General features: G+C 36.1%; 1 protein-coding gene across 1 annotated transcript; it reads left to right on the plus strand.

The window, feature by feature from the left end:
- Window positions 1-10,365: 10,365 nt before the first annotated feature.
- Window positions 10,366-20,240, plus strand: LOC131165814 (uncharacterized). Its single transcript, XM_058123912.1, has 3 exons — window positions 10,366-11,199; window positions 11,622-12,261; window positions 19,753-20,240. The coding sequence occupies exons 1-3, from the start codon at window positions 10,574-10,576 to the stop codon at window positions 19,897-19,899; spliced, it is 1,413 nt and encodes a 470-aa protein (XP_057979895.1). The 5' UTR covers window positions 10,366-10,573; the 3' UTR covers window positions 19,900-20,240.
- The last annotated feature ends 696 nt before the right edge of the window (window positions 20,241-20,936 follow it).

Raw genomic sequence — 20,936 nt, forward strand, 5'->3', positions numbered from 1 at the left:
CTGAATTAAAACCACTCAACAACGCATGTTAAAACATCCTTCATTTTGTTATCATCACAACAAGATTGAAAAGCCCAGTTAGGCCAACACAAACCTTCGTAGGTTCAGTCGACTAAGCTTAAGGCCGGTCTGCCGGTACTTGCGGGTTGGTCTACCGGGGTGTTTTTGACCTAAAGGTCGATCGGCCAAGGGCGGTAAGAAGTCAAATTTGAATGGTCGATCGACCGTAGATGATATGTTCTTTTTATGGTCGGTCGGCTAAGGTATAGTCAACAATTTGACTTCTGACCATAAGTGTGGTCGGTCAATTGAGACGTTTTAAACGTCAATGGTTTGATCGATCGCGACTATTTGCCCTAAGGTCTGTTTATGGCTTTTGATTCCCTACGGTTAGTCTACAGTTTTGTATGAGCATTCAAATCAAATAATGCAAGATGTATGTATTATTACAGACCAAAATATAAAAAACTAAAATGCATATACAAATTAAATTAAATGTCTTCTTTGCTCTTCAAGTCTTCATGGAACATGTCAGGATGATGTGAGCTTTAAGTCCTTTCTAGCTTCCATCTTTCTCTTCTGTGCATGCATTATGAATTGTAACCCTGTTCAAAACATTAGGCACACACATTAGACCCAGGTGCTTTATCAGCATCAAAACAGGGATCGGACTCAAAAAGTCAACAAGCATATACCACTATCCAAGCCTATAGCCATCACAACCTCCTTTGTAATTAAACTTAAAATTTATGGAAGAGTAGTTTGAAATAATTATGTGATTCCCTTTGGAACCCATTCTTCCTTTGGTCCTGAGGGACTTGCTTTTTTGACTACCCATTCAATTTTTCTATCTTTGAGTCTCGATGGGTTAGAACAAGGTGGTACTTTGACTTCCCAAACTTGTTTGGGTTTCGCATCTTTCCTTTTAAATGGGCAATCAAATTTTATGTGCCCCTTCTTTCTACACAAGACGTAGGTGGTATAAGCATATGAACCGAAAGAGATACTAGCCAAATGTTTGGATTCTCTTACAAAGTACCCCATGTATGCGTTATTTCTGTTCTTATTTTCAATTCCATTATAACCTATACCTTCTTTGTCTAAGGTAATCTTTTGTGAACCTAAAAGCTTTTCAAAATTTTCTTGGCCCCTAGTGAATTTATGGATGATCTTAGCTTGGTCCTCTATTTTCTTTTCTAAGCCCAATATTTTCAGATCTTTTAGGCTCTTGCAGACAACTTGTAATTTTACAAATTCTTTAGTCATGTTGTTTGCTTTATTTTCAAGATTAGAAATATGAAGATTCCTTATATTATTACTCAAAATTTGGGATATTAAGGCTTGCAACTCTTTTTTCAAATTTTCATTCTTGTTTTCTAATCTCATGATTTTCAAATCATTTTCCTTTTCAATAAGAAATTTAGATTCTAATTCTTTCAAAGATGCTTTACTCTTGTTTTCTAATTTCGTAATTTCTACTTCCTTTTTAATAATTTCCTTCTCTATGGTAGTATAAGATTCTTTTAAATCAACTATTTGTTTTGCTAAAAATTTAATTTTCATTTTTCAAAAACATTTTCCTTTTCGACAATTTTATAACAATCTTATGAGCCTTTATATACCCCTTTTGTAATTCTTCATAAGATGACAAGATATCACTATCAAATTCATCATAAGACTTACTACTATAATTATTACAATCATAGCATGAATCATTATGAAAATCATCATGAGAAGTAGAAGGACAAGCATGTACCTCGTTAATCTCATCATCAATTAGAGCAATAAAACAATGATTTACTTAGTTTTGAACATTTGAGCTGGAGACATCTGGACCGATGGTCACCGTTTCCTTGGTCTCTCTATACATCTTTTCAAGTACCTCCCATATTTCTTTGGCACTCTGACATGCCATGATCTCTCTGAAAACGTTAGTATCTAAAGCACAATATAGGACATGCATGGCACTAGAATTAATTTTCAATAAACTCAATTCATGCTCATTCATTTGATTATTAAGTTTGAGAACCTCTTTATTACAAATAATTTTCAATGGGATATAGTTTCCTTGCTTAATTACACTCCAAGCCCTCAAATCAATAGTTTGAATAAAAATAGTCATTCTTTGTTTCTAGGCGGTGTAATCTACACCACAAAACAATGGAGGCCTTGAAAGGGAACGACCTTCACTAAACTAAGATACACCAAACTGAGCCATTGATCTTTATGTAGCTACTCATTAGGATATGCTACAACTTGGTTCTAATACCAATTGTTGTAATTGGTGTAATCCCAAAAGGGGGGTGAATTGGAATTTTAAAAATTTTAGGTCAAGTCTATTCAGATTCTATCTACAACCAGTATAACTCAACCTAGGGTCTTTTCTAAACAATTCCAATTCAATAGATACAAAGACATTCAGATAAGCTAGGTAGATAAAACAGTTCTAGTATTTCTCAAGCAATCACAAATATGTATCTAAATATTAGTGCAATGAATCTAGTAGATAGTAATAAGCAAGCAACCACAAGAATGTGAAGAGAATAAAGGAATAGTAACACACAATATGTTATTGAGGTTCGATAATTGTGCCTACGTCCCCGCCTCTAACTAACCAGCCCGAGGATTCCACTAAAGCTCACTTACGAGTGAAGCGACACTGATTACAACCTCCTCTCCTTACTGGGCGAGGAATACCCTAGCTCACATTAACAAGGCCGAGCCCAACCTATACAACCTCTCCTTCACAGGATCGAGTACCTAGTTCTCCTAACCGGGTCAGAACCAATCTGATGCATGTTATAGGCCAGTGCAATCCTCTTACAACCACACGCTAGGAATACAATAGTTAATAACAAATGTGTACAATAAAGGTACTTCTTACACAAGCAGATATGTACAAAAATTCAACCAATGCACTCGAGTATGATAAAGATTTATATTCAATAGATAATGATCTTTGAGTTAAAAGAGATTTTATATAAAGAACTCTTCAAAGATCTAATTCACAACTAATATCTCAACAATATTTATAAAGGAAGCGTAGGAGATATTAGATTTTTGCTTGACAAAAGATGCTTAGCAATAAGCACACGGTAGGCTTTTAAGTCTTGTAATGAGGATGCAAAAAGACTCACAAGCTAAGAAGTGATTTCCCAACTATATTTACCAATGAATTAAAATGGGAAATACACAAAGCACATGTTGACCTTATTGGTCACGCCCGGTTTTGATTATGACAAATACTCATTGTATCTAATGAACGTTTAAGGTTTTGTGCAGGAATCAAGAATGATAAGATCAAGATGTGCACAAAGCAAGAAAAGCTTGAAGACCAAATCATATTCTTTGTAATATATTTATATTGGTCTGTAATAGTAATTAGGGCATTCGGTTTGTAATAAGCTCACGCACATCACATGTATGATTTACTACATAAGCTCAAATCGAACCATGAATGAGAAAGGACCATAGAAAGACCTTAGGGTGCCTTTCGGTCGACCGACCGACACCGAATTTTTTCGGTGCTCTCAAATTGGACCCCAAGTGACCTTAAGACACACACATATTCACATATATTTGTTAGGCACTTGAATAGGGATTGTTTGGGTCGATACGGGACTGAAATGCACACTTGGTGCACTTTCGATCGACCGACCAATTCAGTTCAATTTGTACCGGTCGACCGAAATCGGTCCGGGTCAACTATTTGACCTGGGCCCGGTCGATCGAGCCCTTATAGGTCATTTGACCTCGGTCGACCAAACCATCTGGGAGTCAATAGTTTGACCTCCCGGTCGACCGACCAGATTTGTACTCCAACAACCTGGTCGACGAGGGGTCTTGGGAGGATTCCCAACGGTCTGGTCGACTGAGCTATGCAGTTCAAAAGGGTCTGGTCGACCGAACCTCAGAGTTTTTGGAAAATCGCCCTTGCCCGGTCGACCGACCACTCAGTTCAAAATGCCCCTGGTCGACTGAGCCATTTGAGTCCAGGTCGACCGAACCATTTTTGGTCGACTGGACCTCTCGGGTTGGTCCTATTTTTACCGTGGTTAATATTTTTTTAAACAGGGTTAAAATGCCTTAAACATCATTAAACTTTTCTAATAATACCCAATAGGTCCCCAACGGTCATATTTTCTCCCTTGCCTATATATACAAGTTCATTTGAGAAAATTAGTAAGAGATTAGGATATCTAATTAAGAAAAATTCTCTAAAAATCCCAAAGTTTATAATACTCATTTATTGAGTCTCCAATACTTATTCTTACCGGATCTTCCACATAAATATACTTTGTAAGTGTGATTTAAGTGTTGTTGTTTTCTAGGGTTGCTCTCCCAAGTGTGGTAGTTGTTTGTAACGATTTTAATTGAGAGCCAACCCAAGTATTCTTAGGGGACTTTGTTAATAAGTCTCTCCTAAGAAGACTTATATTAAACTTCCAAGTATTGCACACTCATTGCAATATCTTGTGTAGTTTGTATTTGTTTTTGGATTGCAAAATCTCTTCAAAACATTTCCAAATATCTTGTAGGATTTATCTTGATATAACTTTGAAAAGATATTTGTTTATGTGATATTGATCTTTGTTGCAATATTCATTGACCTACATATTGTTTGCTGGATAGAAAGATTAGATATCTTTTGCAAACCAAACATATACATTACTAGAGCATAATACGATTGAGAAAATCCGCTCATTGTAATACATATATATTTTTTTTGGCTAGTATCTTTATATGAACATCTTGCCTGAATATCTTGTGATACAAAGACTGCTTGATTGACACTCTCACGTACACATTACACGATAGTAAATTTAATTGAGAGTAGACATCATAAACCACACTGAGCTTACATATAGAATCATACTGTGGTGTTTGTTATTGCGCGCATCCGGGTACATATCTGCTTTACACGAAAGCACAATCACTGTACCATTTGATTGTAATACACTTTGGTTGTATTTCCAGGCACGGGCTTGAAGAGGGAGACTAGCCCTAGAATAGTCCCGGATTTACTTAGACCCGGTTAGGAAAGCTAGGTGCGTCGTCCTGTTAAGGCGTGTAGGTTGAGGTCAGCCCCGCTAATTGACCTGTTTAAGGTTGAGGTCAGCCCTGTGTTAATTTGACCTGGTTGTAAACGGTGCCGCTCCACCCTTAAGTGAGCTATTAGTGGAATCCTCTAGCTTGTGAGCTTGAGGCGGGGATGTAGGCACTGTTGGCCGAACCTCGATAACATATCGTGTGTTTATTTACATTTTTGCACTTTACATTTACCGCACGCATATGTTATTATGTGAATGATGTGATTAACTTAAATTTCCACATATCTTTTATATCTGCGCATTCGGAATTATATAGACCAACCCTAGGTTGTTTTATACGAATATTTTATTTAACCTAGGTGATAAATTTGAAAATTCCAATTCACCCCCCCTCTTGGGAATACACCAATTCTAACAACACACTCTCAAAAAGGTATTTAAAATCAATGAATGAGAGAGTGTATGCTATATAGAAATATAATAAATATGCTTACAAGAATGAATATTAATCACTATTCACTTTGCAATGAGTTTGCAAATGAAGAGGATGGGATTAAAGTTCTCCTCTATGAATGATTTTATCAAAGAAAAATGAAGGAGAAAATGTACAATATGCTTGAAAATCAAGAGTATATAAATTTTTAGAGAGAATTTTTCTAATCAAATTGCTAATCCAGTTACTAATATGCTGGGGGTATTTATAGAATTCCCAAAAAATATAAATTGTGGGGGACATGGAGGAATTTTGGAAAATGTTTAATTGAAAAATAACCTTGATTAGCGCAGTAAAAAAATCAAGAACCCGAGAGGTTCGGTCGACTGGTGCTTGCGCTGATTGGCTGACCTCACACAAAATATTTGAATTTTACTTTGGGTTCGGTTGGCCGTGGGAGATGATCGGTCGGCTAGCCAAGGAGATTTGTCGAACCTTTGTAGGTTCGGTCATTTGAGAGAAAGGGCCGGTTTGCCGAGAGGACAAGGCCAGTTGGCTGTCCAATTTTTATGCGTATGGGTAGGTCAACCGAGGTCTAAGGAACAACACAATTTTGAGGTCGGGCGGCTGATATTTTTAGTTCAGTAAGGGGTCAGTCGGCCAAACATGACAAAAAATACAAGCTTGCCCTTATGGCAAGTTCGGTCAGCTGAGGTGATATAACCTGCATGGGTTCGGTCGACCGAGGCTCTTTTAGAATAAAAGATTTCTCCTTTTTTTGTTCTTTAAACTTTTTCAACCTTGTGTGAGTGAGTTATAACATTTTAATTTGAAGGGTTTTGGGACCTAATGATTAATCTACGGTCATTGAGCATAAAACCTATCATGCATGCAATGCAATATTACATACCACTTATTATAGACCCAACAATTTAATATAAATACATTTGACAAAAATGGTCTTCATTCTTCTTGTTCTTCAAATGCCATGTGTATCAGCTTTGATGTCCTTCAAGGCTTCCATCGTATACTTACCATCCGTGCGTGCTAAGAGTGATCCTGTTCAAAAATTCTGTGCATAGGTAAGATATAAAGTGATTTGTCATTATCAAAATGGGATCAGACTTATAGAGTCAATAACCACTATGAGAACACTATACCCGTTTATCTCCTCCCATTCTCTTCCCCTAATCATTCTCCACTCTTATTATTTATCAACATGATCTCATTTTTTCATTATTATGAAGATTTCAATCTCAATAAAATATTATGTATGTAATTTTATATTGACATATGGTTGATGGTGGTGCGAGATGTTGGTGGCAGGTGTGAGATGTAATGCTAAAGATGGTGGTAGTGAGCAGTCAAGCAACTCTCATAGGCATTCGATCACGAAAACAAAGTAGACATATTTGCAACCTTGTAGATCACCTATTCTTGGTAAGGTAGAACACACATCCCACTTCCCATCAAAGTTGCCACAAAATCTAGCTCCTTCGTCATGACTCCATAGTCAACAAAGTGAACCACCAACTTCTGTTGCCATGACTAACCCAAATGCACTTTGATCGAATGTGACCATCGAGAGACCAAGCAACTAGCGGAGGACCAAATACTGAAAAGGATTTTAGCATGCCATTGTCGAAACTAGGTTTGGGTGGCCTATTTAGTTACCAACTAGTTTGCTAATCGTTTTGAAAATCAAGTAAGTCTAGATAATCAAATAATTGGTTATCTAAATTACCCCTTTTATTTTAGAAAACGAAGTTGCTACTTTATTTTAGTTTTTGAAAATGTAAAATAAAGGAAAACCTTTAAAAGAGATTTACATTTGATAGTACAATTGCAAATAAGGAAGGTAGCTTTTTTGATTATTTTTTAATATACAATTTAAAGAACTAGGACTCTAAAGCACCCAGTTTCATTAATGGTTACTATACTTGCCTTGTGTTTGTATGTATCTGTCCCTAAAAAAATTAATTTTCTATAATAAAAAAAAACATTTGAAAATCAAGGAGGATGAAGTACAGTAGGAGCCGGTCAACTGGACTTGTAGAGATCGTTTGACCGCCTATAGTAGGCTTCCCCTCTTTTAGATTTTTTTTTTTTTAGTAAAAAATTCTTTCAAACCCAAACTCCATTTTGAAAAAGGCTTACAAAAGGTCCATACAAAGGATTAAACCCTATGAAGACTCTTCTACTTTATGTCTTTCCAAAACAAACAAACATTCACACACAAACTTAAAAAGAAAAAGGGAAGAAAGAAAGAATTTTTTTTTTCTTTCAGTTTTTTGGTTATTATGGTTGAATCTATAAATATAAACTGCCTATATATCCTCAAAGGAGGAATCAAGACATCTTTAATTTATCAAAACATTTTAAAATTCTGAATAAAAAAACAAATATTGTGATGATTTTTGAAATTCTTAAAAACATTTGAAGTCTTTGCTTGAAAATTCTCTGTTTTATTTGAAAACTTTGATTTTTTAGTGAACTCTTTATAAAAGTATAGTCTTGAAATCAAGTTAAAGTTGGGAATGAAAATATTTTTCCACCCTCAAAGCCACTTCATTGGTGATCACTTATAAAAAATGTCATTTTTCTTATTTTAACTTTGAAAATTTTGGTTTTTTGGCGGGAGAACCACAAACCCAATTTGAAAACTCATGTTGAGAAACTTGAACTCTTTGCAAAATGCCCAAAACCCACATTCTATGCATTCATATCAAAATTTTATTTTAAAATTTTGAAAACTCTTGAAAATACTTTAAAAAATGAATTTTTGATTTTTTTTTTATGGAAAACTATGAAGCTGCATCATAATCTCGGCAAACAGACTCGACTATACACTCTGGTAAGCATTTTAGGCATTTGCATGTAAAAAAAAAACTTATTAAAAGCATGTGATATATAGTAATATTTCAAGTCAGACAGAGAGAGAGAGAGAGTAGAATGTTGTTTTGAGATAATTTTTAAGTATTACATTGCCTTCAAATCCCGGTCAACCATGCATAAGTATTTTTGGTTTCAATTAGTATAAGATAAAGAGTTTCGAGATAAAGAGAGGGAGGGTCTTCTCTTTAATCGTAAATATATTGAGACAACAAAAAGATTAATTTTTTTTTTATTTTTTGATGCTTAAGTTCTACTTATCTGTGAACTAATGGAAGAAGTATAGGGATTGTTTTGAATCATTTATAAAGAATTACTTTTTTAAAAGAGTTTTGAATTGAATAAATGCTAATTAAAAAATGATAAAATTATAAATGATATTTAATTGTATTTAAAATAAGTGTTGATTATAAGTGCCAATAAAATAAGGAGTGTTTGGATACTCGCTTTTATTACAAGTGTTGTATGAATCTATATTACCATTATTATGGTGTAAATAGTAATATTATTACGAGTTCTTAGTACAATGTATATATTATAATATATAATAAAATAATATATATCTTTCAATTTATGTCAATAATAATATTATTAATTAAATTAATATTTTTTAATTAATATAATCCATCGTGTTTATTTTCTAATTAGCAAAATTTTGAGCCAAAAAAGAGGCGTGTATCACAATTTTTTATTGTGCCCATCGATCATTAAATATTGCCCCCTTTAACCTAACAACCAAAGAAGGGGGAGTAGCCCTTCACAAGAAATGAATCCTTTTTAAGTATTCAAAGGCAATCATTCTAAATTACCCAAGGCATAAAACAAAAGCAAAACAAAATGGGAAAAAAATATTAAAATAAAAGTATAACTAAGAGCAAAAGCAATTTTATTTTGATAGAAATGTAAAATTAAATAAATATACCACACCATTCTATAAAAATGTATCGATTTTTTTTTCGTTTTCTTTGTTTATTATTGGCTGGGAGCACACTGATTTCCCTTTTTTTTTTTTTCCCGTACATTTGGATCTGAAACCCAAGAAGAGAGATACGAGCCTCGTCAAACTATTGTTGGCACTGGAAGCCAGGTTGTCAATGTATACTATAGATTGGGTTTGGGGCAGAATAACCGTTAAACGGACCTTGTCACAGTAGCATCTTATCGAAGGTACATGGAAAATTGAACGAAGTAGACCGCTGAAGAGAAAACGATAGCAGGAGAATGATGGTGTTCTGCCTTATTTAATTTAATAAAATCCCTACCCAAACTTTGCGCCTAATTTACAAGTTTCTTTTTTAAAAATAAATTATAAAAACATATTTTTATATGTTATTATATTTTTACTTTTATTGTTAGATTTTAATTATTTTTAAAATTTAAAACTAAATTTATAATTTTTAGTTACTTTGTCAACTTATTCTCATAATATTTAATATACATAATAAATTTTTATTAATTAAATCATTCATTTTATACATGATTTTTAGATTATGTTAAAAATAAAATAATCATATGAATGACAAATATAATTAAAATAAATTTATCAATAAAATTTTTAAAAATCTCAAAAATAATAAAATCTAGTTAAAATTATTGTCATTATTTTCAAGTGTCCTATACAATAAGATTTTTTAAGTGAATTCTAAAATATAATAATTACCAAAAATAATAGTAATTTTTATTTTTATTAAAATATTCTTCATTTACATTATTTATATTTTTATTATTTTAATCATATTTTTAATCATAGTTTCATTTAAGAAAAGTGTAAGCATTGTCTAATCAAGTTCTTGATTTGTCCTAATTTTGAAAATATTACCAATTAGGTTGCTATTTATGATTGCATGTTTTTATTTTTTAGTTTTATTTTTAATATTTTATTTTTATAAAATTTCACAATAATATTAAACAATTCTAAGATTCTTAATTAAAATTATTATTAATATCAAATAAATAATAATTTAGTAGAAAAGAGCCAACCAGAAAAACATTAAGACATCATCCTCTAAGCATGCCGATGGTCGCAAGTTTTAGGTGTGCTAAAATAAACTCCGTCCCTTCCCACCGGGTTCACAAGAGAGAGAGAGAGAGAGAGAGAGAGAGCGTGTTTTCTGAAGAGGAGCGGAGGGCATAAGATCGATTTAGGGCTTCTATCGAGAGAGAGAGAGAGAGAGAGAGGGAAGGGTGAGGATCTACTATGGCGACGTACAATCTCTTCGTGAAGCTCTTGGATGGGAAAACCCTAACCCTAAGGCTCGACACTCCAACCATAACCGGTGAGTTAATCAAGCACCGCCTCTACGGCACCACCCGCATTCCTGTCGACCACCAACTCCTCCTTGCTGAGGGCCGCCACATCTACTCCGATACCCTGATCTGCGCTCCCGCCAATACTCGTCTCTTCCCCACGGTGCACTTGTTGCTCCGCCTCCTCGGTGGCAAGGGCGGTTTCGGTTCTCTTCTCCGCGGCGCCGCTTCCAAAGCCGGCCAAAAAAAGACCAATAACTTTGACGCCTGCCGCGACATGAGCGGTCGGCGGCTGCGACACGTCAATGCCGAGAAGAAGCTCGAGGAATGGCAGGCGGAGGCGGAGCAGCGGCGGCTGGAGAAGATTGCGGAGGAGTTTATCAAGAAGAAGGCGAAGACCGGCAAGAAACTCGGGAACGGGGAGACGGAGAAGTATGTGGCAAGGTATAGGGAGGAATCGGCAAAGTGTGTGGAGGCGGTGGAGGCTTCTGTGCGCGATGCGTTGGAGGTTTATAAGAATTCAAAGCGAAAATCTGTGGTTGTGCCCGAAGCGGAATCTAAAAGATTGAAGATTTGGTAAGTGTTCTTAGACCCTTTATTTTCTTATCCCTAATCTATAAGCTTTATTTTTAATTTTATGGTCTTTTAATTTTAAATCTGTGGCTGTATTCACTCTTTATTTATCGCAAAATTACTAACTAAATTGAAAATTTTCGATTTGTTTGGTTTTGATCTCTCTCTCTCTCTCTCTCTCTCTCATGCACACACCCACTAACAAAGGTGGAGAACCATATTAGCAATTTTGCATGTACAGTGCTAGTGATTTAGTGCTTGTTTATGGTCTATGCTTTGCGTTCATTTATATGCAATTTAAATTATCACCGATTCCAAAAAAAACCCCGAATTCATGTTCTCTCTCTCTTTCCCCCCCTCCCCCCTTTCCGCGCCTACTTGAGTTTGATTTTAATTTTGTTATTTGAATTGGTTGTCTTTATTAGGACGGGAAAGAAAAGCTTGGATGAAAGTGATAGTGATATGGATGAAGAAGACAGTGACGAGGATGACGATAAGGAGGAAGAAAATGAGAAATCTGTTGTTTTAGATAGTGGAAATAATTCAGATTCCAACAAGGAAATGGAGGGGAGCTCTAGATCCCTTTCTTGTGGGAAGTTAGTGGGAGAATGTTCCAATGGAGGTTCATCTGACAGCGGTTCTGAAGAAGAGAAAGAGATTGTTTTACGAGGAAGCTTGGAATCTAGCATAAATCCTGGTAAACTTGAGGCTCCTGAGGAAGTGAATGGTGGTGTGGTTGAGCCTGAGGTTTATGAAGAAAAGGTGGTTCATAGTACCTCTTATTTGGAGGCAGTAGTAGTTTTGGAAACTGACGCAGCTCAGGCTGAAAATTTGGATTCCCATGAACCCAAATCTGGAATTGAAGAAATAGCTAGTCAACAGGAAGGCACGTGTTGTCCAGGGGCAGAGCAAGATTTTGAAGTCAAACAGGTTGATGCTAGAGCAAATGGTTTTCCAGAGTCAAAATCAGGAGTTAATGAAGGAACAGAGTTTGCTAGCAAAGAAGATTTAGAGTTGGAAAAGCCGCTAAATTTTGATGAATTTAATTCTGCAACTGAGATGGAGGTATGCTTTGAATTGGTTTTCATTCATGCTATTATTTATTCTTATGTGAACATAAATTGAATTCTTTTATTTGTTTACTTCGAAGTTGGTCGTTTTAATTTTATAAAACAATTTTAATTTCACTAGAACACTTTTTCTTTGAAATTGGTCTTTATCTGAGGATAACAATAGTACCTAATGGCTATATGCTACCATTTTGAACACTAATTCTGTAGCTGGTAGTTTTTGTTCCACAAGATTTTGCTGAAAATAGCAAATAAGTTAACTAAAATAGTATATTGTTTACTGCCTAACCCCACCAATGGAAATAAGTTTTTAGCCCCATCATCATTTGGTTGGGGAGGATCATATTGAGAGGTACTGTATCAATCCACCAGTCCTTGTGAAGGAAGATGTTTTTCCCATTGCCTACTCTCCAGTTTAGGATTTTTTTAAAGGCAAGAGAAGCCCTTCAGGATGCTCCTTAATAATATGATGAGCCTGGGTAGGAGCTTCTGAAAGGAGCTGGTTTTGCCTTTGGTACTTTTGTCTTTATAAATTGTGCCCAGAGGATCTAGTGGCCCAACCTAGCCAGTATCGCAAGTTTACAGTTCATTGTGCTGCTTATCCCAAGTCCTCCATGTATCTTTGACTTGCAAAGGGGAGGCTGTGGCCTGGCCTGTGGGGGACTGGATGGTGATTCAAAGCGCAAAATGTTTCTTTGTGACTCCAGCACCAAGGTTAAGCCTTCTGTTGGTAGTAGACTGCTCACGATTCGTGCTTGATTGCTGATTGCTCTTTAGGGAGATCAATTAATTATACGAGTCGTGAGTAGAGGGGGCAGTAATGGTTGATGGATGTTCTTATTTTAGTATTTGCAGATTATAGACTTTGGGAGTCTCTCGGGAGGATGAGCTTTGATCCATTGATAATGTATTACACCAAATTATATAGTCACATGTTCAAGTTGTAGAAATAGCCTCTCCAAATGTGGAGGTTAGGCTGTGTACATTGTCGCGACGTCCCAGACCTTGCCAGAGACCACTCTAGCAAAATGGGTGCGGCTGCGAATTGGGAAAAATGGATGTGTGTTTTGAAAAAGTGATTTTCGTAGAAAAAATAATGTGTGATGAAGTCATCACTAACCTTTTGAAGTGCGGTTAGAATATTTGATTGCCACTTCGTTAGGGGTAGAATCGGTCTGCTTCACCAGAGTCAGGTTCGGGATTATGGTTACGCGAGGGGAAGGTATTAGCACCCTTACGCATCCGTTTCTACAAACAGTACTAGATTAATAGAAAATTATCATAAAATAAATCTAATAAACCTTTCAAAATTACTCCCTTTCAAAAATTGAAGAAAATACACAAAATAAAATACTATATAGGTATTCCCTCATAATCGGGGCAGTCCAATACTTCGAAGAGTCCATGCCTTTTGTTACAATCATCGGGATAGAAAAATCGAGAAAATAAGGTACAAAATACTCTCTCGGATTTTGAAATCTCATAGGATTTTTTTAAGTAGGAAAAATAATATTCTAGGAGGTTTTTGGAATTTGTTCGGGATGGAAATGATTTTCTGGGATTAACAAAATATTTGTGATTTTTTCTAAGTGTAAAAGCATTTTTCGGGATTTTTGTGATTTTTTCAATATTTTTCCCGAACTTCAAAATAGCACAAATAAAATTGAGACAAAAACTATGAAAGTAAGTCAAAAAACATTTTTAGAAACTTTCTGAGTTTTTTAAATTTTTATGGATTTTTTGTGAATTTTCTGGATATCTAAATAATAATAAACAAGTGAAATGGAGAAAACCGGCGTGAATTGGTTTGGGGGAGGAGCTAGTTGAGCAATGACTGGTCCGGGGGGAAAACCAGTTTAAGGTCTTGGTCGAGACCATTAGTCAACACGTGTTGCCTTACGCGTGGGCTGTGTGTGTTCAGGTGTATGTTTGCATGAATGATGCATAATGCGTGTATAAGCATGAATGCATGACCATGTGTATGCATGGATGTGTATGTGCATGAATGTGTGTATATGCATGAATGAGCACGTGCATGAATGTTTGTGCATGCATGAATGAGCACGTGCATGAATATGTGTGCATGCATGATTGGATACGTGCATAAATGTGTGTGCATGCATGGATGTATACTTGTATGAATGCCTGTGTATGTGTATGCATGTGTATGTGTGAAATTGCATGCATGTGCATGCCTGTGTATGTGAATGTGGGTGTATGTGTATGCGTGTGTATACAACATGTGTAACACGTGTGTGCAGGAATGTGTGTAAACAATGTGTGAAGTGTGTGCGCTAACGTATGTAAGGGAAATAATATTCTAGTAAGCAAATGTTAGTATGTAAGTTAGCATGTGTTAGTATACAAGTTAGTGTACAAGTAAATAATTGTTAGTATACAAGAAATTAAAAGGGTGCGGGAAAGTAAATGTTAGTATACTGGAAAGTAAAAGTTAGAGTGCGGAAATTAAATGTTAGTATACAAGAAATTATAAGTTAGAGTGCGGAAATTAAATGTTAGTATACAAGAAATTAAAAGTTAGAGTGCAGAAATTAAATGTTAGTATACAAGAAATTAAAAGTTGAGTGCAGAAATTAAATGTTAGTATACAAGAAATTAAAAGGTTAGTATGAGTTAATAAATGAATGAGTTAGGGTTAGTATGAACGCAAGCAAAGAAATAAAATGTTAGTAAAAGTTAGTATAAGTCAATATGTAAATTAGTAAGTTAGTTAGAGTTAGTATATAAATTAGTAAGTTAGTAAATTAATGTGTGAAAGTGTGTGAAAAAGTGGCTGAGCAGTGTGTGTTAATGTGTATGAACAGTGTGTGAAATAGTGTGTGAGCAGTGTGTGTAATGGTGTGTCTTCACTTCACTTCGGCATTTTCACAAACACCTCACAGCCCTACACACAACCCACCATTTAGCAAGAACATGAACTTCCCATGAGACCAGATCTCTCTTCAACATTTTATCAAACAGGTGGTAGGTGTTTGACAATTAATCACATGTGCGAGGGAATAGGCACTGGTTCGGGCATTTTATCAAATGGGTGGTGGGGTTTTTGCAAACCAAGCACATGTACAAAGTAGCAGAGTTTTTGAAATTACCATCCGTCAATTATGCACAGAGCAGATACTCATAACTCACACAAAACAATAGAATCAAACCCACTCCAGAAGTGGGAACCACATCACCTTCAGTCAAAGATCAAACAGTGGAAACATCAAGACAATTTAAAACTCAAATTTTAAAAATCAAAGCACTACACGTCAACAGTGCCGCCATCTGCACTCCAATTACTGTTCATGGAACTAACATTGCCATTTGAGCATGAACTGCATGCTATAGACGTGAACAGTAAAAAAAAAAAAAGCCGAATAGAGATTGAGGCAACTGAACAGTTCAGCATTTGTTTGCAAACAAGGCAGCTTAAGCAAAGAGGCAGCCAACCAGTGTCGTGGATTAGTAGCATACTGAATAAATTCAAAGAAAAAGAAAGCCTCACCGGAAATTTTTTTTTTGAAGTGCTTCTGCAACGGCCTCTTCCGGCTTTTTTGGTGTTCCAACAATGGTCTCAGGCTAGTGTGTTGTTAATGAAATTACCTTCAAGCATTCCTCATTGAAGTCCCTGCAATCATCGAGCTCCAAGAAGCCGCCTCTCTTTGAGCCATTTAGTCAAAGACCTCTCTTGCACATACTTTACAGTAGCAATAAACAGAGAAGAGAACTGAAAACCAAGATTGTAATCAGAAGAAAATGTGCTGAAGGGCGATGAGAGTCCAAGAGAGAGTGAGATTTGCGGTTGGTCTGCTTCAGGAATGCCTTCTCCGTCTAAAAAAAAAAGGAAACGTGCGCAGATCTCATCTGTTTTGCCACAGCTAAGAGCTCTCAGAAAGAGTCATGGGAGATGGGAGGCAATGTAGGTGGTCGTGCTCCTTCGGCTGGTTGCTACTGCTGCTGTGTTCGGGTGAAGGAACTGGGAGATTCTGAGCTCGGGTGGAAGGTGACGGTGGTGTTGGGTTGCTGTGAGACGGTATGTGGAGGGTGATTGGTTGCCATAGACGACCGGAGATGCCGTGAGGATTTGCAGGCCGTGAACGGAGTTGTGTGGCAGCAATGAAGATGACGATGGGAGGGTGGCAGATCGGAGAGAGCTGTGGTGATGGTTGTGGCTAGACTAGATCTGCGAGGGGGACAAGAGAGAGCAGGCAGTGAGTGGGAGAATGAATAGCTGCAGGTGAGGTGGAGGCCGAGAGGGAGGAAAAGGTACGCTGTCGGAGTTGTGCAGTGAGGAGAAATGGAGAATGGGGGGATCCGAGAGGGTCTGTGAGGAGAGATGAGATGGAGATGAGGGAGAAAATTAGGGGGAGAGCAGGAGAGTGCCAGAGAGATGGCCGAATGGAAGGTGGTGAATGAACAATGCCAAAATCCCCTCCCTTTGCGTGTGCGCGTGCGCGTGCCCCGTAGCCTTTATAGGCTTTTTTTTTTTGTTTTCTTCTTTTCTGTATTTTTTGTTTGTTTTGTGATAATAATAATAATAATAATAATAGTAAAAATAATAATAATAGTACACTACTAATAATAGTATTTTTTTTGTATTTTCCTTCATTTTTGTATTATTATTATTATTTTTATATTTTTATCATTGAACCCTATCCTTCGAAAAGAGAGACTCGGGCTAAAATTGAAACTTGATTTTCCGAAAATGGAAGAACTTAGACTTCCTTTTTCCAAAATGCCCGGAACTCGGTGAAAACGTACCAGGACTCGGTAAAGACACCGGGACTCAGTAAAAACAACTGAACTCACTGACAAGGAACCAAAACTCGGTACAGACACCGGGACTCGGTAAAAACAAGCTGGGACTCGGTAAAAACATCGGGATTCAATTGAAACTCTGAGACTCATTGAAGACAAAATGGGACTTGGCAAAAATACTGGGACTCAACTTAAAACGAACCGGAACTCGATACTGACACCACGACTCGGTAAAAACAAGATGGGACTCAGTAAAAATACCAAGACTCATTGAAAACAAATTGAGACTCATTGAAGACAAAACGGGTCTTGGTAAACAAACCAGGGCTCAACTGAAAATCCGAGACTCCTGGAAGACAACATGGGACTCGGTAGACACACCGGGACTCAATTGAAATTCCGAGACTCATGGAAGACAAACTGGGACTTGGTAAAAACAACGAGACTCATTGAAAACAAACCGAGACTTGGGATAAATACAGGGACTCATTGAAAATAAATCGAGACTCGATTGTGTCTCTCAGAAGGGTCCTCCAATTTTTGAGGCATGAAGTCAACTTTATGTGCCGGGTCTTCTCAGAGTAGCTTGGTTAAAATTGGGGTGTTGACATACGTTATATCATCCACATAATCACTGATATGATCTGCACTAGTTGTTTCATTTTAGCATTTGGAATATATAAGATCTATTATCTAAGTGGCATGAGCAGAGTTGGTACAGATTAAATGTGCAACTGAATTGATGCAGTGTAGTTCTGGTTGCGATGACAATCTATTGTCTAAGTTGTTTCTAGGTCTTTAGTTTTTGAAGCTAAGCTTTGGACTCTAATAGATGGCTGTTGTGGAAGACATATTTTTAAGATACATTGGTGAAGATTATAGTGTGTCCTAGATCAATTGGTAAGTTGAATAGCTTTTGTTTGATTCAGTTAACAGTTTGACTTCAAGTTTAAGTTCAATTCTGCGTAGGGGTCCATCAATCAATAAATCCCGGATCACTGTGTTCATTAGGCACGCTGAATTGGACTTAAACATGAGTGTTTATGTACAAATGATTTGAGAGCCCAATATTTGCTCCTTATCAATAAATTTACATCTCCATTTATGGGAATTGTATTTCTGTCTTTGTATGCTGGTCTGTTTCTTAAAGCAAATGTTAGTGAAAACTGAACTTCTAACTTGATGAGAGAGTCTGAGTCTTGGGCTTAGTTCAGTCCCATGGTCTTGCATGGCAGGTTGCTTATGAAGAGGAGTGGATGGAAAATAGCTTGCCTTAGGTAGCAATAAAAATTGTTTTACCTCTTTGTGAAGAAGGAGATATTGAAAAGGAGAAGTTGTCTCTTGGTATGTTTCTACTAATTAGAATGGACAGTTTTGTAAATTTGCATGAATATCTAACTTACAAAAAGAGCATGAGTATGTAAATAGGTAACTTTATGGCCTCACTTGGAACTTGGAACACATTGGAGAAGGAAAGGAAAATATGAACGAATCTATTTTATCATGTTTGATTTTGAGGAAAGTAAAAGAAGATAGAAAATATACAAATCAATGAACAAAAACTTGATTTTACACATCATTAACATTTGATTTTTAATTATATTAAAATAAAATTTCATTATTAATAGTGTTTGAGATAGAGAGAAAATGTAATGGAAAATAAATTTCCTTCTTAATTTCATTTCCTTTCCTTTCCTTTTCCCCAAATAAAATTCAAAATCCTTAACCGAAACAGATCCTATATAGTTGTAGAAAATGGAGGATTGGAATATTGAAATCACTGAAAAAAGCTGGCCTTTTGATTTTAAAAGCTTCACAATCTTGGCTTCTAAAAGCTCCTTAGGCATGACGTCTATCTTTGGAAGTTTGGAGTTGGGACCTTATTATTTGTGTGGATTTAGATGAACATAGCATAAAACTTAGCTGTGTAAAGCTTATAAAGGGACCAAGCATCCGTGAAGCCAACTTGTGTTGTTAAAAGAAGCAGCTTAGGTCCTATTCACTTGTGGAAAATGGTTTTCATTTTCATTTTCAATTTTTTAATTAATTACTGAGCTGTCACCTTTTTTTTTAGTTTTCTGATACATATGCGCATGCGCGCACACACACACACATAAAAACAATGGCGACGACAATGACGACAAGCCTGAAGTCCTATTAGGTGTGTACATACACACAAATGGTTTTCACTTGTGGAAACTGTTTTTCTCATACAAATGTTTGGAGAAGTAGATAACAATGTGGCAGTTGTGTAATTATATGGAAAACTGAAAATGAGAAAGGAAAAATTCTTTCTATTACTGAGGAGGCCCTCATTTGTTTTTTGTTTAGCCTGGGAAAATTTCTATATTTGTTGGTTATAGTTCTCGCTTAGAGTATGGCGGTGGAGTGATAGAGTTGTTGAAGTCTTGAAGGCCGTAACATCCAAACAAAATTCAATCCAGCCCATGCTATTACTGCTTAGGACTACTGTATTTTATTATTGTTGTAATCTATCTTATCCTAGGTTTGGGAGCTTAGGTTTCAAGCCATGGGTTCGGATTGTGTGGATTTGGAGAAAATGCAGTGCAAAAATGCATTTAGTTTCATCCAAATAAATTCTAGGCTTGTCAACCATGCTCTCAAACTCTTATCTCAGTGTCTGTCTTTATTTATTGTTTTAGAAGATATGGCTAAATGACATTAGTAGCTAATGATGCACACTGCCTTTCCTTTGAATTTACAGGCTCTAGGAATGGAGAAGTTAAAATCTGAGCTGCAGGCACGGGGGTTAAAATGTGGGGGTACCTTGCAAGAGCGGGCTGCCAGGCTTTTCCTTCTCAAGACCACGCCCATAGAAAAGCTTCCAAAGAAGTTGCTTGCCAAGAAATGATGTTACCATGTGCCTGACTGCATGAGGAAGAATTCGGTTTTGCAAAAATAATCTGCTTTCTAAACTGTAACCTGTATCTATGATTGGTCTTGCATCTGTATGTATGTGGATTTACGACCACCCTGGAAGCCTGAAGGATGTTAGTTTTCCTCCTTTTCTAAGACATACATAGATTTGTATCCTAGCTACCCGACACAACAAGCGATTTCATTTTCAATGAGCGCTGCACTGATATTTTTTTAATTGCTTATTTAGTTAGTAGTAATTCTCAGTGACTTCTAATGTTTTCTTGATCATCCATCCAAATAAATTTCAATCACACGAATGCATAGTTTTAACTCCCCCCTAGTGCAATATTGTAACCTGGCTACGTGCATTTTTTTGATTCCTACTGGAATTCATCTGCTTTCTTCCGTGTTGTCTTGGAGTCGTGCGCTGGCTCCGGTGTTGTTTGACTTGTTTTCCTTCAGTACTTTAGTATTCACAATTTACTTTGAAATTAAATAATTTATTCTATGTAATAATAATAATCAAGTAATTATTTTAACCAATTTTCAATTATTATGTACAACAGAATTGCTCCGGGAACACTAAAAGTTGAGCTTTCAGTTATAACAATAAAATTGAATAATTATAATTATTCCATGTGTCTATCAGATTTTACAATTTTCACCTTTCTGTTTAATTGCCTTTCAACTTCATTCACATAAATCTCCAAAGCGTTTACCGCTTGAGATTTATCATGTAGCAAGTAGACATATCTGTAACGTGAAAAATCATCGATAAATGTGATAAAATATCGGTGATAAAATATCTATCATTATTGAAGGTATTTACGTCAAAGGGTCCGCATATATCAGTGTGTATAATTTCTAAAAGTTGAGTGCTCCTTGTGGCTCCTTTCTTTGTGTCTTGTCTGTTTTCCTTTAATACAATGTACACAAATGTCAAAGTCAGTGAAATCCAAATTTGGAAGAATTTCACTCTTTACTAATCTTTCTAGTCCTTATTTGGAAATATGACCTAATTGTTTATGC

The sequence above is a fragment of the Malania oleifera genome, chromosome 10, assembly GCF_029873635.1.
Source record: "Malania oleifera isolate guangnan ecotype guangnan chromosome 10, ASM2987363v1, whole genome shotgun sequence".
NCBI classification, from domain to species: Eukaryota; Viridiplantae; Streptophyta; class Magnoliopsida; order Santalales; family Ximeniaceae; genus Malania; species Malania oleifera.